General features: G+C 36.2%; 1 protein-coding gene and 1 long non-coding RNA gene across 4 annotated transcripts in view; both read left to right on the plus strand.

Annotated features, from left to right (window-relative positions):
• Window positions 1-25,880, plus strand: part of LOC134804932 (uncharacterized) — a 297,802-nt gene extending 271,922 nt beyond the window's left edge. Inside the window, exons 2-3 of the long non-coding RNA XR_010146191.1 lie at window positions 22,735-24,203; window positions 24,513-25,880. This is a non-coding gene — a long non-coding RNA (uncharacterized LOC134804932). The remainder of the gene's footprint in view (window positions 1-22,734; window positions 24,204-24,512) is intronic.
• Window positions 3,482-16,692, plus strand: LOC134804758 (paraplegin). 3 transcript variants are annotated; one of them, XM_063777973.1, is made up of 15 exons: window positions 3,482-3,830; window positions 3,929-4,081; window positions 5,743-5,883; window positions 8,702-8,839; window positions 9,217-9,310; window positions 10,440-10,573; window positions 10,663-10,827; window positions 11,059-11,210; window positions 11,614-11,836; window positions 12,404-12,537; window positions 13,784-13,920; window positions 14,338-14,540; window positions 15,402-15,521; window positions 15,705-15,890; window positions 16,414-16,692. In XM_063777973.1, the coding sequence occupies exons 1-15, from the start codon at window positions 3,651-3,653 to the stop codon at window positions 16,633-16,635; spliced, it is 2,382 nt and encodes a 793-aa protein (XP_063634043.1). In that variant the 5' UTR covers window positions 3,482-3,650; the 3' UTR covers window positions 16,636-16,692. The 3 variants fall into 3 exon arrangements, with proteins under 3 accessions (XP_063634043.1, XP_063634046.1, XP_063634044.1); XM_063777976.1 differs by having other exon boundaries at window positions 5,746-5,883; XM_063777974.1 differs by having other exon boundaries at window positions 3,932-4,081.

Here is a 25,880-nt window from a genome sequence, read left to right on the forward strand (position 1 = left end):
CATTGCCATTCGTCCGGGGAACGGGCTAAGAATGCTGAGATGGGCCAAAAATACAAAGTTGATAGTAAGTTATGTAGGTAGATTAAAGTGCATGATGTTCAGATATTATTGAGCGACCTGATAAAAATAAGCAAATGTACAGTCAGCAGTCAGCCAAATATCGTAATATAATTTTGTTGCCATAGAAATAAGGATGTGTTCCGATATATTTGGGTATTCGAGAAACCAAAGCGGCTATAAGCTTCAGTGGCTCGGGCACTTAGAGAGAATAGGAGAGGATCGTGCCGTGAAGAGAGCGTACTTGGAACAACAAAATGGGAGACGCCCGAGTGGACGTCCTAGGTACCGCTGAAACGACGTAGTTGCTCAAGACCTGCTCAACCTCGGCCATGGCGACTGGCGAGAGCTATCGCAAGACTGAGAGGACTAGACTACCTATGTTTGTATGAAAAGGCGATTTAAGGGCGGTGGTCGTCCATATTCGTCTTAAGGCAAAAATTAATCTAATGAACGTTTTTGCAACTAGGCTTATAAAAACAAATAATAATTTTATCTTGAAACAAGTTTTAAATAAATACGTGTAGATGAAAAAATACAATCTTGCCTTTTATCAAATCACATCATTTTTTGACAAATTTGTGAATTGAGTTATCCAAATAACGGCTACGTAACATATATAGTAACGATGTTAATAACATCGTCAACAATTATTAAGCGCGATTATAAGTGTAATGTTGACACATCGCATATTACCAACCTAGGTAAGGTTTTATTTTGGTGAATATTAGCTAACACTTATTTTCACGACTATTTCCACCGACAGCTATCAGTCTATTTCCTTATTTTTCCTTTTTGCTTTATAGAAGCAAAGCACGAATAACATCTATTATGCTGATTTGGTTAATTAACTCGAAAACGTACCCAGGTACACGTAAACAAGTGTCATAGCAGCTGATCAGTTGATTTTTATTTAGCCTGATGCTAAATAAAGCCTGTACATATAAGACAAGCCTATTGTAAAGTGTACACTTGCTATCTATTTACATAACGTCCAGTTAACGCTTATGTTATGTGAATTATCACTAATTAGTTGCAGTTCATTCGATACACGTGTACTACCCTACTAAAATGCCACCGTGAACCCAGATAATGTTTCAGCAACCGTTATGTAGACAGCATCAGCGGTATACCTACCTGTAAATTACTGGTAAACAGACATATTTAACACTACACAGTATACTGTATATTATGTATAACATGCGCGACGGCTTAGCTACATCTATACTCACTCCATAACAGTTTTCCACACTTCTTTAATTTACCGCAATGCTTATAAAAGTCTACAATAATAACCTAATTTACGGTTCTTGGCTTAATTGTTAATATTGTTATTCACTAATCTGTCCCTGCTAAAACAATAACATTAAATAGTGTTTAAACTGAATTGGAACGCTGAAATGCTACTAGAAACTAGTAATCCTGCTAGCGACAACAAATATTATTTTCTCGGTCGTAATGTAGCCTAAATATCACCAGGGTACCTAATAGGCTCAAGTCTAAATGATGGGTATCTAATTAGGTACCTATTCATACGATTCTATTCCTGTGCCACTTGGCCAATTATCTTTCTTCCTTTTATTGAAAAAAAAAATAATTTAAACTGATAACTTTCGTCGGTCATTTTAGTCATTTATTAGGTTTTATTTTTCTCACGTTTTTATCCTCGTCGCCAATGTAACGTCCACTGTTATCGTGAGGGGGCTTGCTCAGTAAAACACAAGGTTTAGTTCCGTCCACGCGCGACACGTCCACCCCCTGCGCGATCTACCCACAGCCTGACGCGACAGCGGGCGCTTCGCCGTGTACATTTATTTATGTATACATTACACACAAGGTTGTGAAATCGTTTAAGTTTCTCTCTAGCCGTTTGAAGTTTTCATGTTTTTGAAAGCCACTTGAAATTTGGTTTTTAAGCAACCTTTTGTATGGTTTTTATAAAGAGATTATGAGACTTGATAATTATGCATGTTTTATTGCGGTAATTGTTCCTATTAAGCATTTGATTGATTATGAAACTAGACTTAAACTTTGATAACATTTTTATTCTTTCATTCATTCTTTTAAAATTAAGGGGTCAGCCAATTGGGGCTATTTCGCCAGTGTCAAGGTCGTAGTAGCAGGGTAAGACGATTGAAATTGTACGGTTAGTACAAGACAGTGTACGGTGATTTAGCTCTTGTAAAGCGATAGCGGGCTTTACAAGAAACACGTGGACAACCGGCCGTTGACTCCAAAATGATGGTTAAACGTGCTTCAAGATAAATTCTCCATTCACTGCACACTACCACATTAGTTTACTGTATAATAGGCTATCAATATTACACTTTAAACAATATTAATGAGCAAAAAAACAAAACAATTGATCCCGACGCGTGCCATCAAGATGGCGCTCGAACCGGAAGACGATAACATTTTTAAAAAATGTGTAAATAAAAGCTGATTGATACTTACGGCGTATTAATTTGACAGTTTCTATTTAGCGGTTGGCACTTAACACAATTCAGTAAGTCGAATAACGAATTTATTGGCATCTAAGTCAAAATTATTTAATCTTTGAAATAAATATGCAACTGGTTACAGCATTTATGCTTTATGAAATGTGTACTAGTCTTACCATTTCAGTACATTTACCTTTTGCACGCACAGCGTTTCCGCATTACGAAAAAGGAGTGCCATTGTCGTAAGCGCCACTATACCGTAAACTACTCACTTATGCCAAACTTGGAATATGGCAGTTGATAGAAATCTATAAGTTATAAGTAAGATCCAAATTACAAGTATTTTTGTTCATAAATAAAGAAGTTATGTTTTTTTTTCTCAAAACCGAAAAGTTTTTTGGCTCTGGTGTAAAGTTTGCATTTTGGCGTTTACAGCAGTTCCGCTTTTTGCCATCGACATGTGCACATGTACATTGCCAATCTACCGTTCTCGTCGGTACGTTTCTTTGTGCATAGTAGGTTCTGCCATCTCGTGAGCTACATCGGAAGCATAAACGACACATTTACGCCTCGCGCCAAAAATCTGACGGCTCCTATGCTGCCCCCTATAGTTCATGCACAGGGCCTATAACGAAAAACTGCAATGTTTACAAGTCGTAAACAATTTAGTAGGTTAGTGCTCTATTAATATTTTGTTACTTTAAGTACTATAGTTGGTCAAACCAATTTGTCAGTCAGTAAGAACCAGGAAAACTATACTCATCCTTTTCTTTTGGGTGCTAGTACTAGTGTAAGACAAAGATAGTATGATTATCTCTGTCTATGATTGAAATGAGACAGTCCTTTGACAAACTATAATTCTAATAACATTTGCCTATATGTGACCGCACCCTAACGTTCGACTTGGTTTGACGCGGTTTTGTGATATTTGAACGCACAACAATGACACACAACACAAGTGTCAAAATCAAAATGGTAAAAATAATCTAACCTAATAGTAATTGTCAAGATTTATGATAACATAAAAATAGAATAATAGAATTAAATCAATTTCCAATATTAAGTGATAAAGATTTGTGTATAGTGTATCTTCTTTTCATTCTAGTTGTGGCTTCTTAAATTTCTCGTTAGTGCATTCTAGAAAAGTTCAAAATGTTATCGATCAAGAGATTACCGACACTATCCACAGCTAAGATTCAATCAAAGTTTCATTTAGACTTTCGAAAAGTAATACTCGAGAAGCAAAGTACGAAGAACTTCCACGACAACCTAATTCATTTGTGTAAATCTGTAACAGCTTTGCGCCAGATAAATAGTAAATCTATACATCCAGTAAGTAATGTTTGCATAATATTTCATAACAAATTATTTATAAGTTTTACTAGCCAAGTGTTCTAATTTTATACCTATATTTTTTCTATTGATTGTAGCAGCAAAAGCAACTACATGCAGAAATTAAAGCAGCATGCCATTTACTGGAAAGATCACATTTACCTGGATTGAGAACATTGTCTTACAGTGCAATATGTGGTACTCGAAGGTTCCATACATCATCTAACAATTTCAACAAGGATGAAGATAAGGTATACTATAGTTCATAAATTCCATTTAACTATTACTGGTGCGATATGTGTAAGATTGGGGTCTCTATTGTTTCCCATAAAGTTTTAAGTCATAATGTATTGTTTGTCCACGTTTTCGTTAATCATAATTTGGTTTTTCCCCGAAACGCGTAATGTTTCAGGTTTGCCATAAAACAAACCTAACCTATCTGCAGAATAAGCTTACGAAAATCCTGAAAAGTTAACGGTTTCAAAATTATGACTTATGATTATCTGACAATTGTTACATTATGACTTTCAATAATTATGTCAAACAAAGGGATTCCGTCAGATTGTCCCCAAAATATTTACTTAAATAATGCAATTCGAGCCCTACACCCAAATAGAGGGAAACAGGATGAAAAGAAAGAATAAGACCCTAAAGTAAAATCCTTTCATCCAGGTTTCAGAGAGATTATGGTAAACACTATGTGGTTCTTACATAAGTTTATGCTAAGCTAATGTTAACATAATGAGTTAAATTATTTTATGATCAGATACATTTGTTATTTTAAAAGCCAATTATTAGAAGTATCAGTGTATTGAAGTACCAAAATTACCAAAATTGTACTTTAAATAAAAATAATATACTTATTGATGACAAATGCTTGCATTATGTACCTACTAAAAACGTAACAATTGTTTAATTTTTTATAGGTAATAGGGAAGGTATTACAGGTCACAATTTTCAAACTTATATCTATCAACGTGGATATTGGAATTTTATATAAAAGTAGGTACAAATTGCTGAAATACGGGAATTAGCGCAGTCTCGGTGCCAAATACAGGTTTCTTCCTTTTGGGGCTGAGAATTAGTTTTTTCTCACATACTAATTTATATAGTCAAATTCAATACTAATACGAATCTAATAATGTATCACACTGATCTGGTTCACCTCTACAAGCTATCAGAATATTTGGCATAGCAATCCTGGCAATCTGGACACCCCTATTTGAGTTCAAACTATCACTACTTTGTATGCGGCGTACTTGTAAAATAGACTTAGAAACTTGCTATCAGAGTTTAATTCTGAATAAATTCAAGACAATTAATTAGACGGTAAAAAAATTCTGTCCAATTAGTCAGGAAAAAATGATGCACTCCCATCATTTCTTATTGAAGAAAATATTCCAAGAGAGATTATTGAACAAAATACTGAATAATTATTTTTATAAGAGTTCTTAGCGTGGGATTTTAATTAAATCTGTTTTTTTTACACCCACAGTCATCATAGGATTTCACCTTCGATTGAACTTTTACAGAGATAATTAACTTCTGGGAAAAAAGGGCACTTCAGAACAGAAGGTTATGACCTAAAGGTCATAAACTTAATCCCTATCAAGACGTAATTATAATTAGTCCCTTCAAGACTTAAAAATGTTTGTTAATATTTATGTTGGCATTGTTTGTATGTAGCGGCAATTTGTATCTACATTTTTATCTTTTATGTTTATATAATTTTGATATTATACTATTCTTTATAATCAATAAGTTCTTTAATTTTATAGTTTTGTTTTAAAGGAACTAAGTGTTACCGCTTCTGTGATAGAGACTGGCAGCTTGTTGTATAATACCGGACTAGCAACATAGATCAATTCAGGTTATTATACATATTTTTAAATTTTCTTATATTTTATTTCAGAAGGATAAAGACAAAAAGAAAACTGATGAAGAAAATAATGTACCATCTCTACTGGTGAAAGCAGCATTTTGGATGCTTACTACCAGTATTCTTGTAATACTTAGTTCTCTTTTGGTTCCTGGAGACAACACCCAGAATGAGGTATTAACATAATTTATATTTTTTAATACTAAGTTACTAAGGTACAATAGAAATGGCAAATGATGTAAACAAATATTTTGATTTCATTTTGTTAGCATTTCACATACCTATAACCTAACAGTTTTGGATTATTCCCACTAGTTACCACCAAGTTCTTACCAGTGGTAACTACTGGGAATTTTTTTCCCACCTTTTACCACTGGTAACTACTAGGAAAAAAAATTCCCACTAGTTACCACCAACTCGGCTTGGTGGTAACTACTGGGAATTTTTATTCCCAGTAGTTACCACTGGTAAAAGGTGGGAAGTTTTTTTCCCAGTAGTTACCACCAGAATATTGTTAGAATTCAATACTAATAAAAACAGTATAAATAGTATAGTATAAATGTAGCGTGCTGTAATAAATAATTATGTGTCAGTTAGTGATTCAGTAAACTGCTCTAAAAGTGATCAAAAATATTAAAATAGTTTTACTGATATAAGTGTAAATACTAAAATAGAAGAATTATAGTTAAGTAGAAATTAACTTCTTATCCGGATTAAATTTATCTTATTACCTAACAAATAGTACCTGATGCCCCTCTGGTAGAGTGTTATTACTAAACATCGGTATCAACGTTCAAATTTCGTGGCAATGTACGGTTGGCAGAAAAATAAATACAAACAAATCACTTAGTATTTTTAACCTTTATTTTGTATATGTAAATAAAAAAGCCCCTAAATAGTACATTTCCTAATTAGGGTGGTAAAACAAAGAAAGGCCGCGCAATCGCAATTGTTGCGGCCCAAGCTGCAAGCGACATTGACATTTGTTGCCTATTTGGCATTTAGAATTTTTTTTACAAATGGATAATGAAATGAGTATTGAGGTTCTATGACGTATTAAGAATATAAACCTCTTTAAATATATGTACAGTTTACCAAAGTACGATTAAGAATAAAAATAAATTAAATGTTATTTATTACTAATAAATAAAACAATGATACCTATGTATTTCTTTTTTTGCGACCCTTACCAAGTGCCACGAAATTTGAACGTTGATACCGATGTTTAGTTATTACCATCTTGCTAGCATGGGTGATTAAGCAATCGAGCCAACCAGCGTAACATGACCGAGTGATTTACTACCCGAGCGTAATTGGAATGCGAGCCTATGCTGGTTAGTCCGAGCAGTCAGCCCATCCGAAGCACTCTAAGTGGTTTTAATAACAACCATGCCCTGTAGTTATTTATATAGCCTGACTACAAATTATGAATACCTACATATTCCAGCTCTGCGTCGTGTTATAATAGAACGAAATGAAGTAGCTGTAAATAATAAAACGAAATCAGTTCTGTCGGTTTTTGACTGATTTGTTTGTTCGTTTGTATAAATATGTAATTCAATTTACAGTTATGTAATAAGATAATTTTAATCCGGATAATAAGTTAATTTCTACTTAACTAGAATGAGACTCTTCTATTTACTTTTTACACTTATACCGGTAAAACTGTTTTAATATTTTTGATCACTTTTAGAGCAGTTTATTGAATCACTAACTGACACATAATTATTTATTACAGCACGCTACATTTATACTATACTATTTATACTGTTTTTATTAGTATTGAATTCTAACAATATCAAACCAAGGCGAGTTGGTGGTAACTAGTGGGAATTTTTTTTTCCCAGTAGTTACCAGTGGTAAAAGGTGGGAAAAAAATTCCCAGTAGTTACCACTGGTAAGAACTTGGTGGTAACTAGTGGGAATAACCCACAGTTTTGCATATGATATTTACCTCCTCCTTGCGTCGTTATCCTCAGTGCTGAGGGTCGTGACCTCCCTTCTGAATCACCTTCTCTCTCACAATTTCTCTCCATCTGGTTCTGTCCTTGGCGGTGTGGAGAGCCATGTGGACTGAGGAGTCAAGAGTGGTGCGGATCTGGTCGGACCAACGTATTGGACTGCGTCCACGTCGCGGCCTTTTCCCATCCACTTTGCCGGTCACAAAAAGCATTTCGAAGCTGCCACCGTCTTTCCTTGCTATATGACCGAAGTACTCAAGGACTCTGCGTAGACATTCGGATGACAGCCGCGACGAGATCTTGAGTTCTCGCAGTATGGAGACGTTAGTCCGAAATGCTGTCCAGGGGATACGAAGCATCTTTCTCCAGCACCACATCTCGAAAGCGTCTCGATGCTAGCATCTCGATGATATTTACACTGAAATATTAATAATTAACATATATCACACACATCCCAGCGCGCATAAGTTGTTCGCAGAAATCGCGAAGCGTCTGGTTGACGTAACTGGTGACCGAAGAGCTGGCGGCTACCTCGCACAACGTATCAGCATTGCGATACAGCGAGGAAAGCCGCCAGCATCCTTGGTACAATGCCTCAAGGGCCTATTTTAGATTTAAGCTAGTTATTAATTTCGTTTAGTAGTACCACTGTATATATATTGTAAATAAAATTGTATGAAAATTAAGATATGTATTTTTAACTATTAATGAATTAAAATTATTTTCTTTATTTAAATAAAGTTTAAACCCCATTAACAAGATCATGGTTGTCCTTAAAAAGTGAAGGAGTTTGTAGTAGGGGATAATAGAATTTACCGTATTTAGGGGAAGTAGGGGACCATTGGGCACTCGGGAGGCTCGGGCACCCTCTTGCAAATCAGGAATTACAAGGGGGTGCCCGAGCCTCCCGACTGCCCAATGGTCTCCTTCCCCTAAATACGGTAAATTCTATTATATATATAAAAATATCTATTGAACTCTACTTCAGTTTAACTAAGTAAGTGTTTACCAATGAGATTGCCATTTTTCAGATGGTGCGCTATGTTTCTTGGAATGAATTCGTTTACTCAATGCTTTCAAAAGGCGAAGTAGAAGAGCTCATAGTTAGGCCAGATATTGAAGTGGTCACTATCATCCTACATGAAGGTGCCATAATCAAGGGGAAAAAGGTTATATTACTTTGCATACTATTTAGAGTGTGACTTATGATTTTTATGGTATCTTAGGTAAGAGGGTGAGAATACTAAAATAAAACATCTGTAAGTGAGTTACAACACCAAAGTGTTCCCATAAGTTCTCCATAGAAAATGTATTGTTGGTCCATAGCACTTAAACGCCAAGAGTGCAGCTAAAATGCAGTGGAGCTACTAGTTAAGTGGTATCCAGACGGGACTGATCAAATCGGTTGATTTGATCAGAAATGAATGGTATTTGCATCCGCACCTCCTGATTCGATCAGGCAATTGAATCAGATTGGCGAAAAATTGACTAATCTGGATACGCCTTTATCGAATTTGCATTCATACTCATTTTATCTTGGTTATAGGCTACTCACCGTGTATACCACATGAATGTTGGAGATATTCACAGATTCGAGGAGAAACTACGAGAAACTGAAAACAGTCTGGGTGTTAAAGAAGGTAAGATTAAACTATTGTAACAAGTTACAGCCCTAATTGGCACTAATTACCACCAAGTTGTTACCAGCGACTCGCTTTGGTGGTAACTAGTAAGAAGTGGTTAATGATGATGATGATGATGATGATGGTGATGGTATCGTCCTGATGTGTCCGTCATCAGGGACATAGGACCCATTTTCACGTTCCCGCGCGGCCTCCTCCACCTCCGCACAGCCGAGGCCAACTGAGGCAGCGTCCTTTTCCACTGTGCGCCTCCAGGTGGTACGTGGCCCCCTTTTCCCGCGAATTTTCTAAGTCAGCCCTTGGTTGGATAGGTGGTTGTTTGGCCTTCGTAAAACATGTCCTATCTAGCGCCATTTCCGCAGAAGTATATCTCCTAAGCTTTAAGGGTTTCGTCCGGTTAATTCTCATAATTTAGTATAAGAGATGGTCCGTGGCCAGTAAACTGGTACGATTCGCCGAAACCACTTGTTTACAAACACCTGGAGTCTACTGGTAAACAATTTTACCGCTCCAAGTTTAAAATTAAAATGCGCAAATTAAACAATTTCGTTGTGGTTTAGCTTAGCCTTTGAAAAACAACATTAGCTCCTGCCCCTGACGCCAGTGCAGAGTTTGTACGGAACCTGATCTAAAAACCAACAGACTCATTTCGTTAGGTCTTCATTTCGTTATATTGTAATATAATGCCAAGCTGAGAGTTTCACCATTTCTCAGGGTAAATAAGTAAATAATTGTAGGGTTATGGGGTTGTTAATAAAACCGCTTGGAGAGCACAGCACATGGGCTTTTAGAGCAGTTTACTAAAACACTAATCAACATATTATTTTTAAAGCACTTTGACATTTATAGGTATTTTATTACTATTGAACAGCAACAAAAATTTTTTTTGTACGTATTGTGAAAAAATTCTCAGGGGTTCCCTTTGAAAAAATAACCTACTTGAGTCGGTGGTAGATAACTCTTTCTCAGTTACCATTGGTAACAACTTGGTGGTAACTAATGGGAAAAACCCATTCATTAAGAATAATTTAAGTGTTTTCCATTGTAAATGGTATTTTTTTTTTTAGTTGCCATAAGGTAATTTATTATATGTATGGAAATCCAAATGTTTTGATCATGGTTTCAGGTGTTCGAGTGATCTATGACAGGAATGGAAGTGTAGCAGGCAAAATAATTGCTAGCATACTTATTGCTGCAGTTATTTTGTCATTTTTGTACTCTACAAAGTCTATGAAAATGAATATGAACCTTGGTGGCTTTGTGAGTGTTTTGTTATTCATTACGTGATAGTTTTACTGATGAAAGGAATATGTAAAGGGTTAATACAATATATTTATTATGTATCTTAGAATCAGCTTGGTCGCGCGAAATTCACATTAGTGAACTCTATGACTGGGCAAGGCAAAGGAGTAAAGTTCGAAGATGTAGCTGGCCTTAAAGAAGCAAAAATTGAAATTATGGAGTTTGTGGACTACCTTAAAAGACCAGAGCACTATAAAAGTTTGGGTGCCAAGGTACTTATACGATAAAGTTATATTACTTAAGTTCGATTTATGAAACAAGAACAAATAGCTATTTTTATAGATTATTTAAGCATAAATATATTTTTTCAATATTTACATTAAAAATTATTAATACTGCATTAAAAGTAAATGTTTACATCAAAAATGCATGCACGTGTCCTATATAATAATTAATAAGTACGGTACTGAAAATGTACATGGATTAAACCAATTTAATTCCAGGTACCAAAAGGAGCTCTATTACTCGGCCCCCCCGGTTGCGGCAAGACGTTACTGGCGAAAGCTGTGGCCACAGAAGCTAATGTACCTTTTCTGTCTATGAATGGTTCAGAGTTCATAGAGATGATAGGGGGCCTAGGAGCTGCAAGAGTCAGGTACCTGCCTATTTATTATTATTAAAAGCAATATTGTCGTGTATGGTTCTAAAGGAGCAACAATTTTGTATGTGCACATGTATTTAGGTACACCTATTTACATGTGTACTTGCTTGAATAGAATATCATGTTACATTCATAATTTCATACTTCTTCTTCTATACCAGTCAGTTAGTCAGTTCAGGTTTTTGCTTTGTGATATCCACTTCAGTGATTAGGTCAGGTAGCAATATTCCCAATCGCCAAACGGGTTAACGTAATTACGATTACAGACGGTTTGGTGTTGTCGGTTGGTCGGGTTTGATTTATACCTGTAATCACAGTCTCGTGAAGTCGTGACTAACGGATTATATCACGTATCTACCACGACACTGACTGCATTAATAGCGTATAAAACTTACAGAGACCTGTTCAAAGAGGCCGCGTCTCGTGCGCCTTGCATTGTGTACATAGACGAGATGGACGCCGTGGGGCGCGCGCGCTCGTCGTCGGGCGCCTCGTTCGGCCCCGGCGGCGGCGAGGGCGAGCAGACGCTCAACCAGCTGCTGGTCGAGATGGACGGCATGAAGAGCCGCGAGGGCGTCGTCGTGCTCGCCTCTACTAACAGAGCTGATGTGCTCGATAAGGTATCGACTGATCACAAGAGACAATCGTGTTGTAATTGTATTACTATTGCAAAGTATCCGTATTCAAATATTGCAATCCTTTTAATTAAGACGATATATTAGTGATCCTTTTTCCATACAAACGTTTTAGACATTTTGCTCTCTAGATTATGGCCCGAGATAAGTAATTTTGTATGAGTTCAATATTACCAGTATCTGTGTCTGTACGTTTTGATTTTTCTGATATTCTTGTTTTTATAAGAAGTAGGTTACTTCAACTAGCGCTAAAAACGGCTAAATGCGCCGTAAACAGACGCCTAGCATATAAAATCGGCAACAATAAACGCAAAAATCAAAACAGTCAGACACAGATCATTTCTTTCTTAATCCGTTCCGTTTCCAAAATTTCGTTACGATTGGTTTAAGTTTTGGAGGAGGAAAATGTCGAGAACGAAACTTCTATTTCTGTGATTTTTACGCAGTATTTTTCGCCTAAGCTGCAGTTGTCCTTCAATTCTCAAATCTGAGAAGGGGCTTAGCTTAAGAAGCACAGCAAAGAAAGAAATCAAACACATGTTCAATTTCCAGGCTTTACTCCGTCCTGGCCGCTTCGACCGCCATATCTTGATTGACTTGCCGACATTGATAGAACGTGAAGAAATATTCGAGAGGCATCTCAAGAGCATCGTCCTGGAGGATTTGCCGAGTCACTATGCCAAACGGTACTGTGTTACAATATTGTTTCGTTATTGAGATATCACAATATGAATATGACATGTATAGTTGTTCATAGCATTCGGACATCTTAATAGTCTTCTATACAGGGTGCCCCATAAGTGACATGTCGCAGTGACACTGGAGGTAGACCAGTCCTTGTGGACCCAAACCAACTTAATATGACCCCAGTAAAATGGCACGGTTTTCGAGTTATTGCCAAATAAAGGTTTTTCATGAATTTTGACTGTTTTTAACATTGTTAGTGCCAGTGTGCACTCAGAAAGGTCTCGAAGTTAATTTTTTTATGTGTACGGCAGAAATTAGACAGTCGAAATTAATGTTCCGCTGTGAATTTAATTCAAGATTAAACCAGTACTTTTTTGCATTTTACATTGTTTATCCATAAAGTGCCTATTCTGTTATCTTAATTAACTATTCATGATGCCATACACATAAAAAAAAATAACTTCGAGACCTTTCCGAGTGCACACTGGCACTAACAATGTTAAAAACGGTAAAAAATCATGAAAAACCTTAATTTGGCAATAACTCGAAAACCGTGCCACTTACTGGGTCATGTTAAGTTGGTTTGGGTCCTCTTGGCCTGGTCCAGTGTCACTGTGACGTGTCACTTATGGGACACCCTGTATAGGTACCTATTTCTCTCAGGCTTTTATCGACAGTGGGTCAAAACAAATGGGATCAAAACAACGCCTACCGCACTTAACCCTATTATCCATATCAACTAATCAAAAAATGATAGCCATTTCAAGAGTTCCATGTATGCTTTTTGTTGTATAACTTGTAGGTACCTACCTATTTAATAGTTATAATTTACGTCATTTTTTTCTAAAACGATCTCAACACATATCGCTGGCCCAATATTACAGGATTCTATGTTACATTTTCAAGATAATTGAAATTCGTCTTAATGTCACTATGACAACGTTCAAATTTCAGTTCGATAAAATGAAACAGAACCCTGTAATATTGGGCCAGCGAAATGGTATTTATCATTTTTATTGGTCTTGTGGTAAGTACATATTCAACAACATCTATAGGTACTGATAGACAGTTTTTTATTTTTTTTAATACATCAAAAAACACATTTTAATTTAACCGATTTGCAGGATTTTAAGTGATTCCATAAGTGCTCCGTATACACAGTTTTGTATGAAATACTAAATGAATAATTATTAATGTTGGTATTAATTACTACGAAATAAATATGAGGACATTTGGTTTGTGCAGATTAGCATACCTGACGCCAGGTTTCAGCGGGGCGGACATCGCCAACGTATGCAACGAGGCCGCGCTGCACGCCGCGCGCCACAAGCAGAACATCGTGCGAGCTGCCGACTTGGAATACGCGGTCGAACGGGTTGTTGGTGAGTAAGAGCGTTATCACATTGTCCGATCGGATGTAGGATCCTACATCCGCGTAGTCGCACTCAATAGGTACATAGTCAAAGGGTATAATAGCAATTAACTGTTTTGGATGTTATCAGTTCTTGTAGTTTTCTGTTGAAAATCGTAGGAGATTTGAAAAAGTCTACCCTATTGTTTAGTCTCAGTCTAAATTAGCATAATTAAGTTGTAAAAAATAACGTCAAGGGTGCAAGATATATTTGACATAAAAAAAGTACTTACCTATTAGTCACCTATTTACCCACGGCTGCGCGCGAACTAACGACCGCCGGTGCGATTTGGAATGAACATTGAAGTAGAAGGCAAAGTTCAAATGTAAAGATTCATATAATTCTGAGCGAACATGTGCACTAACGCGAACCTAATTATTTTTGAAGGTGGTACCGAGAAAAGGAATCACGCGATGTCTCCGGGTGAAAAGAAAATAGTGGCATACCACGAGTCAGGGCATGCGTTGGTAGGGTGGCTGCTGGAGCACACTGACGCCCTGCTCAAAGTGACCATCGTGCCTCGCACCAACATGGCCTTGGGCTTTGCGCAGTACACCACATCGGATCAGAAGCTGTATTCTAAGGAGGAGGTACTTAAGAGCTTTAACGTTATAACTGGACATGTTCCGTTTATCCGTGGTTATAAAATCATTCATTTTAACCATTTAATACAGTTGCTTAAACAGTGGTACTCTACGTGCCTGGTTAGCTTTCGCAAAGGTCGTTTTTGCAAACTAATGCTTTTACTTTTTCAATTTATTTCTGACCGCAATATTAGTGTGAATCTGACTGCAATAAATGGACTAGGTACCATTACAGCATCATACAAAAATAAAGTCACGCGTGTGTTTATCAACTTATTAACATTAATGTACAAAATGCCCGTGCGAGAGAAATGTAGATAGAGCGGCAGCGGCGCAACTTATTTCCCATATATTTTACTATTCTTTAAGAATAAAATTTGGCAAAGCGAAATGTCTACCATCAAAAAGCGTCTACCATCAGTTTTAACAATGACATTTACGCTCACGTCTACGTAACTTACTTTCTATGCATCTCGCTCGTACTCGCATATTAGTGCAAGCGAGATGTACAGAAAGTAAATTACGTAGACGTGAGCGTTATGTCAATGTCAAAACTGGTGGTAGACGTACTGGTGTAGTGAAACTTCTTTCCTGTTTGTATTTAGATGCCCAAATGACAAAGATTCATTAATGCTACAATCTAGAGACGTGTGTCTAAGAAGTATCGTGCCCCTATATAAGTATATGTATTATAATACACAACACAGCAATTGACAATAGGTTTTTTTTAACTAACCCTACAGTTGAAATTATTTCATATTTGTTAAATGATTACATTACAGATTACTATTGCGTGTAATTATAGAGGTGCAATTCCCCTGTAAACCCATGTGGTTTATCACAATAATATTCGACTTATTTTTCTAGCTATTTGATCGGATGTGCATGGCGCTCGGAGGTCGAGCCGCGGAAGCCATCACCTTCAACTCGATCACCAGCGGAGCACAAAATGATCTCGAAAAAGTCACCAAGATAGCTTATGCTCAGGTACGGCTAAAGCTCGTTAATACAAGAGTCCGTTAAACCATATGGTTTAACTATGGACAGATAGTAATAATGTCCAACTTCACGGTTACTAATTTAGTACAATAAAAAGTTCTTAAAAGTAAAATTGTCCTAATATACCAATTGCAGTCTTGAGTCTGTAAACTACATTAATGTATACTCCAGGTTCGCGTTTACGGGATGTCTTCAACGGTCGGACTGGTATCCTTCCCCGACCTGAAAGAGAGAGGCAAGAGCCCCTTTAGCAAAACGCTGAAGAATCTTATTGATCTGGAAGCGAGGAAACTGGTAGCCCAAGCGTATTACAGGACTGAAGAGATTCTCAGAACTAACCAGGATAAATTGAAAGCCGTAAGTTGTCGGAATAGTTGTTTGAGTCAGTCAGTACCCTTACTTATGTTGGAATAAGTTTTGTCCTTGCCAAATATTCATCCGAAGATATACTATCAACAGTATAAATAATATATAATAATTCAGCCTATATACGTCCCACTGCTGGGCACAGGCCTCCTCTCATGGGCGAGAGGGCTTGGGCTATACCCCACGCTAGCCCAATGCGGATTGGGGACTTCACATACGCCTTTGAATTTCTTCGCAGATGTATGCAGGTTTTCTCACGATGTTTTCCTTCACCGAAAAGCTAGTGGTAAATATCAAATGATATTTCGTACATAAGTTCCGAAAAACTCATTGGTACGAGCCAGGATTTGAACCGCGACCTCCGGATTGAAAGTCGGACGTCATATCCACTCGGCCACCAACGCATCAACAGTATGCGATAGGTCATAATCATTTCAATAACTGTGGCGACTCAGAAATACGTTTCTGACGGACTCTGGCGTATCGTGTTTGTTAAGCTATCATCTGTTTACAGTTGGCCGAATCGCTATTCGCCAAGGAGACGCTGAACTTCCAAGAGGTCCAAGCAATACTGGGACCTCCACCTTTTAAGGGGAAAAAGTTCATCGAGCCGGTCGAGTTTGAAACGAACCTGAGAAGTTTAGAAGCTGCGGCAACGGCCGAGGAGAGCTCAAACATCGGAGCGCCGTCTGCGAAGCCCGAACCGGGTCCACAACAGCATAATACGCAGAATTAGTTTTGAAATGTGCTAGTCTGATGCGCAATAATAATAAATGTATTATCTTTACATCAATGCCTATGCTTTCGTTCTTTTTAACTATGATGATGAAATGATACATTATTATGAATTACTCTGTGCTCTTGCGAAAGTATGGTACCTTTAGGTACATTGACCTTCTGGCCAAGCTCGGAAAGGATGCGCTATTCAGAGTCGTACTTACATTTTTTTTAATCTATCTTATGTTATACCTTTAAACGAGCAATTCTTGTATATTTATTTATTTATATGTATGTATATTTCGGGGATCTCGGAAACGGCTCTAACGATTTCGATGAAATTTGCTATAGGGGGGTGTTCGGGGGCGAAAAATCGATCTAGCTAGGTCTGATCTCTGGGAAAATGCGCATTTTTGTGTTTTTATATGTTTTCCGAGCAAAGCTCGGTCTCCCAGATATTTTATTATTAAAATGCCATTTGTTGGTATAGATACTTTGATTCTTATATGTATTGTGATTATGAGGTTTTGTCTGTATTTGAGTGACCGGTTAAATACTTACCTACATATCATCGTCCAGTGGGGCTATTAGACTCGAATATTTTATATAATTGTCCAACGATTACGATACTATTGAATGTTTTTGGTTAGATACAATACATCCTCACTTGAAGGTAATAACTTAATAAGTAAAGTTATTGCGTTCGAGTGAGGATGTATTGTATCTAACGTACTTATGTGTTGAAAGTGTTATTACTATTACTAATAACACAGGAGTCCATCATAATCCATGTCTGAAGAAGGAATTTACGCAACTTAGCCAACTGTTCCCACATGACGATCTTTTTAATCATCATGCGTAACGGCTGGCATAGTTGTGAAACGATATAAATGTCCATTTCATTTAAGGAAACTTGTTTATTCACAGTAAAGAGGGTAAGACACACAGGGCAAACACCGATCCTTGACATTGTTTTAGATAGCTTAAGTATGTATATCAAGAAATTACAATATAGTATAGGTAGTACCGAAAGATACAGAAGACTACACATTAAATCGTGTAGGTACAATTGAATAATTATTAACTATAAAACCTTATGTTAACACAGGGTTACCTGAATATTAATATCAAATAAATCGCAGTCTTCAAAATGTAATTAAACATTAATAAGTCGTAATTGGACACCTATTCCCATATTTCACACTGGAATAACATACATTAATTAAAATATAAATTCGAAGGTCAAGTTCAGTACAGCTACCTTCCTCGTGTTTTATAGCCGTAAGCTCGTGTATAAAATAGGTAAGTAAGTCGGGCATTCTTGGCTAATACACGTTTTTTTAGAATTTGAAAGAACGTTACAATTAATACAATCTGATCTAAGTACTTAAACTGCATAAAGTAGCCGATTTAGAACCTCATGGTTACTACGGCGGAGTAATTTTTAATCCGACAAAAACGCAACCCCACTAAAAATAATAAGTTAATTGTTAAATAAAATAAAAACAAGGATGTAAAGAAATATTTATTTACAAAAATAATTAAGTACCACATCATAGTTGTTGCAATTTTAAAGACTACGTTGAATGTTAGTCACATAGTCAATTATCACCACGGGGAGGAGTAAACCTATAAAACATAACATACCTACAAAAAATATTATATTATGATAAAATAATATGCAACGAGGTGATCTGTTTATTTCATTTCTACAGGATTTATGTCAATAGATTTTTCAATTGAGTGTAATTTTTTTTTCCAACACAGTATGCTTTTTACATTGGTAAAAGCATGAATGCTGTTTGTTTTAAGGTGTATTTTTTTATTGTTATAGCCAATTGGCTGTAGGATTAATATATATAAGCTAGTTTTCATATAAAAGGTTAACAAAACATAACAAAAATCAAATCGAAAATATGAAACAATTTAGAACATAGGTATAGTAATTAGACTAAAATGCCTCTCTTGGCTTACTCCGCTTATCGTTATATTCATTCATACGAACAAAGCGACCACAAATATCGGTAAGTACTTACGAATTAGTAATTAAGATGATATAGAGACCGGTCAAACATTTGCACACAACATTATGTGATAATCTTAGAAAAGCCAACATTTTTACCGTAGGTATCTATTAAGATATAGTAGAGATCCGAGGGCGATATGTTAAATACAAAGCAAACGCAGCAGATAATTCGATTTAAATTATTGTGATTAGGTACATGTTTGTTTACATTTCGCTAAAGATTTTTTTAACGGTGTTCCGAGGTATTTGTGGCCGCTGTGCACCTACAGAGCTATCGATAACAGTGGCATCTGTAAAGTATTGTATGATAACAAAATTGAATATTTTTCCAGTTAACAATTGATTTATTTGATACCTCCTATTTTGGTAACAAATCAGAAATATTCCGTGCCATACTAAGAGACATCCGGATAAGCATAACGTTATTACTGTTATTAGGATGATGTTAGTGTTATAATTAGCGTGGGAACACATACGTCTTATACAGTCATGTTATAATTACCTGTCTTATACAGGGTGCTTTTATCCGAATGTAGCAGTGAGGGTATTCAGAGATAAGATAATAGCATAGCTCATCGTAAAAGAGATGGTTAAATTTTTTCTTGGAAATTATGAAGATAATTTTGATAAACTGAAAAACCGAAAGTCATTGCCAAAATGAATAGGTACCTAGTGTAAACCTAAACTATGAGGACTTATTACTTACTCTACCCAGCATTATTTTATGAAAAATCTATAAAATTATCCAAGTATTTTATATCACTGCCGCATTTTGGATTACACACCCCGTATGACATATAATATGGTCGCATGTCGGATGAGATGTCAAGTAATAGCTAGGTTATCTGAAGAAACACAATCGATCGACATTAGTCGCCCGATCTTCTTTACGGGTAATCTGTGAAAACCAGATGTCTGTCAGTAGGGCGATACAGCACAACGACTTGACGTGGTGCGTTATACAAATACTTAAAACAAAAAAAAAATACAATCATTAATTTCATTAATAAATAAAATTAGTCACGTAACCGTTTACTTATCAATCTTATCATTGTATTTTCCCTTAACACTTAGTGTACTTTGAAAGTAGTCGAATTTCTGTTGACTAGGAATTATGTAGGAATTATGTTTTTTATATAAGTAATGATTTTGCCTTTTCTATTTTCTGTTTTCCTACATGACACACTTATTTATTTTTCATGTGTAGGATTATTCGCCTATTACTGGCCACCTTCCAATAACTGGAAACATTATACTAAAATGACAAAAATAAAAATTATATTTATTTATTCACACAATTCAAGTAAACCAAATAACATTAGTCATGAAAACTGACTTGGATTGTGTGAATATTAAACAGAATCTTTTTTAGTAGGTACAGGGCTCGGAACCGGTATTGAAATACCTGTTAATATTGTTCCAAAACCGTTATATTATTTCGTTCATTAAAAAACCGGTTAATTGATGGAACGCAAACTAAAAAATTACGTTCTTTCTCCTAACCGGTAAGAAGAGGGAACGGAACTTTATGGTTCGCAGGGAACGATATAATACCGGTTACTCTTGGCTTTCGGAGACTCTCGGATAAACTTGTTGTCATACGTGAAAGAGATAGCAATACTCACTCGTTCTATCTCGCTTCGATATTTTAAATTTAACCAGCTAATTTCGTTCCACAAAAACGGAAGGCGAACGAATTAGGCATAAATCAGTATCTTAATATAGTTTGTCAAAGGATTGTCTAATTTCAAACATAGACAGAGAGAATCATACTATCTTTATCTTACACTAGTACTAGCACCCAAAAGAAAAGGATGAGTATAGTTTTTTTAGTTCTTATTTACTGACAAATTGGTTTAACCAACTATAGAACAGTTCTTTAACCGGTAACCGCAAACAGAAACGAAATCCTTTTCGTTCCCGGGTGAATGAACGAAACCGGTTTGAAAAATAAAACGGTTTCCGAGCCCTGTAGGTATAAGGTGTCCAGTTATTGAAAGGTGACCAGTAATAGACGATTTTTCCTATGCATACTGGACAGCGCTCAAATTTTGCAGAATATGACAATCTGACTTGAGTGTTATAGTTGAGTGTATTAAGTGTAAAAAATCGTAATATTTTGCTATCAGCATACCGAACAGTATTTTGTCATGGCACGTCACTTGAACATCTCTCATTAAGATAATTGTAAATTTAAACTAGGTTTGACTGAACAATTTTATCCATGCTGGATATTGAGACAGTTAAAATACGTGCTTAACCTTTTGGACGCCAATGACCGATATATCCGCACCGCAGGTTCTACGCCAAAGACTGATTAATCGGTCTCAGACCACAGAGCAACATAGACCTACGTGCATATGCATAAAGTACAATTTCAGTTTTGACACTTCGGTGACGTGGCGTCCGGGTGACTGCTTTTGTGTTTGACACGGCGTTGAAAAGGTTAACACCGGTGCTCAATAACGATGCACCGAGTCCATACATATATGTAAATGAACTACGCAATTGCTGCTAAAACTGCGCTCCAGAACTCAAATTGGGGTAAAGTGAGACTGGTCGGGACAAAATCGGCTTTGCAGTTGCAACTACGGTGGAACACAAGACAGAAACATACCCACAATTCTGACTGTTAAAATCATAACCGTTCTCGTACAGTCAACAACACTCCCAGCTGTACATCGGTGGACCTTATTACAAAAGGCATAAGGTCCACCGATGTACAGCTGGGAGTGTTGTTGACTGTACTTAGTTGGGTAAAATAAAAATAAACGCGCCTGACCAACAAATATTAGGTATCGACCCTAAACGTAGGTGGTTATCGTTCATCTTCGAAAACTAGATGTAATTCGTACAGATGTAGCGCATAAAGGTTTACCATCTTATTTTCTTAGAAACGTTCGTATTTGTCATGCTACTTCAGTCGGTACGTTCGTACGTTTCCGTGAAAATACGATGGTAAACAATTATGCACTAATACATCTGTATATAAATGCGTGTCAATTAGTATGACTTGCCATGACAACACACCAATAATAGTAGTATTATACCATTAGACCGTGCTCTTTACTTGGTTAATAAAACACCAGCTGTATCGAACGCCACGACTGCTCTGCCAAGAGTAATTCGACGGAGAAGAAGTATCGAACGCCATTTTGTTTGTGTTTTAACCATTTTAGTCTCGTATATTTGGGAGCCCTTCTACTAAAGCTTGGAACTTGTACTTTATTTTTTTCTTCTTATATAAGGTGTTATAAATAAAAAAGCTTTCGCCTAAAATATTATAAGTTACAAGAGTTCGTGAAACCTGGGGCCTGGTATATGTATATGCAAGTTCGCAATAATAAAAACCGATTGGCAAGACCGAAGTGCTCCCTTAAGTGAGCACTACAAATTGATATACATAGTATCTGTCAGGTACGCTTGAACAAACTAAGTGACTCAACCAGGGAGAATAAGTCCATGTTCAGATATTTCGGAGCACTCTTGAAGTAGCTGTAGGTACAGATTTTTTTAATCTACGAAATCGTTAATAAACTTCAAAATACAAAGGTTCAGCATTCTCAATATGAAGGAGCTAAAGAACGGGTATAATAGATGTATACAAGATTCACATATTAAATATACTTGCAAACATTATAAATAGGTCACGAAGTGATACAAGGTGACTATAATACCTACGACGACGACTACTGTTCATATTGCTACAAGAATTCATTTGTTTCGTTTACATAATGCGCCGCTGGTGTCATACATAATGATGTTAGAACACAGTTGGTAAGCTGTTGTGTTCCACTTTACTCCTGGCTAAAAACTTAATACACAGGTAAACCGATGTATGTATCGATTTCTACATTGTGCTTACAGTTGTTGTGCTATTAGACATACTTAATTGAAAATAAAAAACGCATTCTGTATTTTACCTTGTACCCCATTTTATCAATCGACGTCCTCTGAACGACTGAGCATTTGAACCACTCATTAAGAGGAAAGTGGACACTACCGCTTCTCCACACAAACGTAGTCCCCTCTGGATATTGACATTCAGGCCTCATTCTTAACGCCCGTTGAAAAAGCGCTAGTGCGAATGAGGTCTACGGTATAGTAGATTGTTAACCAAGGGTTGAAAGGCACCCATTTCTGTCGAGGTAGCTTGGCGCTCGAACGCAGTGAGAGCGCCAATAGTCCGAGACGGAAATGGTGCCTTTCACCCGAGTTAAACACTCTACTTTTCATATCGAATGCGAGGAAACCAAACAAGACAAGACAATTTTGCAAAATCAGTAATTGAAGTACCTAATAGACCTACAGCCATGATTTTTTCCTTAGGACTTACTTGCAATCGGAGACTTTACATGTGTGAAGATTAATAACCCCTAGCGAATATCATTTAGATTGCAATATTTACGAAAACACACATTTTTTAACAAACTGCAGTAATTTTAAAATTATTTGTTCATTATAGTATGAAAATCAGCGGGATTGCCTCTTACTTTTCAATTTTATACTTTTTCGTTCTAAAAGCCGCAACAGACTACCGGACTGCACCGCGAGCTTGGTGCGCCGCACCAGGTAATAAAATAACATAATAACGGTATTTTAAATATTAAATAATAATTTAATTAATAATATAAGAAATTTTTATCTTGTATTTTATTTTATTTTCATGAATATAGTGCTAAATAACTTTAAAAACCAATTTAATATCGTACAAACGTTTAACTGTGGCTGTATAAGATTCTGCATTTGCTCATTTACGCAAGTGTAAGGTTTAAAAAAATATTTTTGGTGTATTCCTTTTAGCACCCGCCTTATGAAATCGAGTAAATAGAATTCAACGAAAGAAATCAAGAATAATTTGTTTTTAACAATTTACTTACATCATTTTGTGATAAAAAAAGGATCAACGTGGGATTAGTAAAATTAAACAATTACCAATTGTACCAGGCGAGGAAATATAGACACTATTTTTCCATTTTGTTTCCACCCAGAGGAGTACACCACTTTTCTGCGCTAGAGCATAAACGTATCACTTTCTGCGCACCTTTTAGAACAACAACGACCCACTTTGAGAGCATGAGATATGAAAAATATTTACACGTATTGATGTTTATTAATCATAGAGCCTCTTTGTTTAACTTTTTTGATCGTAAAATAAAATAAGAGTAGGTAATTGTAATTTTTTAGCGGTTTTCACACCTATATTAAATTGTATAATAGTTATTTGTACAACAAGAGATCAAAGTTTGATATTTCTTCGAGTGCTTATTTTGAGTCCCGTGCAAGCGAATGATTCTATAATCTCACTGCGCTCGTGAATCTAATTTAGAATCTTGAGCGTAGTAAGGGACTCAAAAGCGCACGAGATGTAAATAACTTTGATCTCGTGTAGTACACAACATTTTTCACCTGAGCAGTGAGAACATACCTATTAGACAACTTGAAAAATGTAATCCTTCTTCATCACTTAATACCTGCACTCATGTTTTCTTAAGATATACAAACAATTAAGTTTAATTACCGCAATCGAACACAAAAACAAAACGTAATAATAAATTTCAGTATAAAATTGCATACCGTTTTATTAGGCAGGCGTCCGGTTTTTTACCCCATAGCTCAGTACTTAGTCCATCACTTTCACCCAATAACCTAGTTCATTTTAGATACCATCATCTCTCAATAGCCCTTACACTCTGGCGGGTGCTGCCTCTGCGTGCGTCCCATGACACGGGTAAGGGCAGCATCCGCTCGGTGTACCCCTTACATTTCATTAAAGTGTCAAAAGGGCCTCTACGTGTTGGCTTCGGCTCCGCGCACGCCTCCCAAAGGTCCGGAACACCATTGTTCCGTGATGGGAAAGACAATTTCAGTAAAATAATATGGAAATAACGAACATCAACTGACACTTCAATTGACAACTTTTTAATTGTAAAAATACAAACGTTGTAAGATACGGTCCGAATTGCGGATACGTACTATTTGTCAACTATGGTAGAAATTCTTAAAAGTAAAATAATTAATTTTGTGTGATAAGTAATCGGTGTATTTTTTGAGTTCATTATTTTAATTGTACAATAAAATACCAAAAATATAGTATTTTATCAGTATTGATCAAATCTTAAACTTTTTTTTTATTAATTAATTATTAAGAATTCATACTTGTACGTGGTTTGGAACGATGCGGTCTGAAGTTTTCGGGGGCCTATTATAAACACTCAATATACCGTTGAATGTCGTTTTAACTTTTTTTTGTCTGTTTCTTTTTGCTAACAGTGTGAAAGGGACAGATATAATAGAACCCAAGTATTTCGAACTTGTATTAGACCCCGCATGTTGAAATGACATTTGACTATAAAGGTCTCTTGAATGTCATTTTGTCTCACTCAGTGAGCAAAATCGCATTTTGCTCACTGTTTTTAAGAAGCAAAGTACCCTTGTTCGAGCTGCTGAGGTGAAAAAATATTTTCCATTATACCAATGTCCAGAAAACACAAAAGGAGAGTACGTTTGCAGTTTGTACGGAGAAGGTATCGTCCGATTTCCTTTTAAGTGAGGATGCAATTTTTTGAGCACTAGGTTTTCGTATTGATCTAACTTGTGGCCTATAAATCTCCAATAACAACGCCTTATATACTATGTACCCTCTAATTTTGATACACTTACCTACTTTATAAAAACGATATGCCAGCAAATTATAAGTTATCAAATAAGTATTTTTAATTATTACCTAAAATATTGAATTAAAAAAAATTAAAATGAAGTCATCACTGACAATTTAGGAATACCCTTTAATTTTAAATTGTCACTTTAAATATTTAGCACATCCCATTATTACGATTAATTTAATCGGACACAAGTTTTCTCCCTTGGGAAGCTGTCATTGGGTAATCGGATTAAATTGGAATAAGCCTTTTTGATTATTTTTTGTTAACCTTTTGAACGCCAAACGGCGCATCCATTTGCCGTGCCACTGACGCCACGGGGGTAAAATTTAGTTTTGTGAATAAATAATGACAACCTAAAAGTGGGGTGTTTTTCAGTAGATTTTCATCAAAAAACGATCGACGGCAAATGCCGTCTTTGGCGTCGTTGTCACGATTTTACGTTGACGTCAATTGCCGTCTGTGGCGTTCAAAAGGTTAATGATGCTTACTTTCCAAGCAGTTGCACAGAATGATAATAAGTATTTATTTATTATGTATGCTCAATTGCTCGTAAAAATAAAAACTTTACATTTA

Source organism: Cydia splendana, chromosome Z (genome assembly GCF_910591565.1).
Source record: "Cydia splendana chromosome Z, ilCydSple1.2, whole genome shotgun sequence".
Classification (NCBI taxonomy): Eukaryota; Metazoa; Arthropoda; class Insecta; order Lepidoptera; family Tortricidae; genus Cydia; species Cydia splendana.

Excerpts from the sequence above, each read along its gene's own strand:
- LOC134804758 (XM_063777973.1), top strand. The coding sequence starts at position 3,651 with ATGTTATCGATCAAGAGATTACCGACACTATCCACAGCTAAGATTCAA. Across the intron at positions 10,574-10,662 it reads ATATGAACCTTGGTGGCTTT|AATCAGCTTGGTCGCGCGAA; the intron begins GTGAGTGTTTTG and ends TATGTATCTTAG. Across the intron at positions 12,538-13,783 it reads CCGAGTCACTATGCCAAACG|ATTAGCATACCTGACGCCAG; the intron begins GTACTGTGTTAC and ends TGGTTTGTGCAG.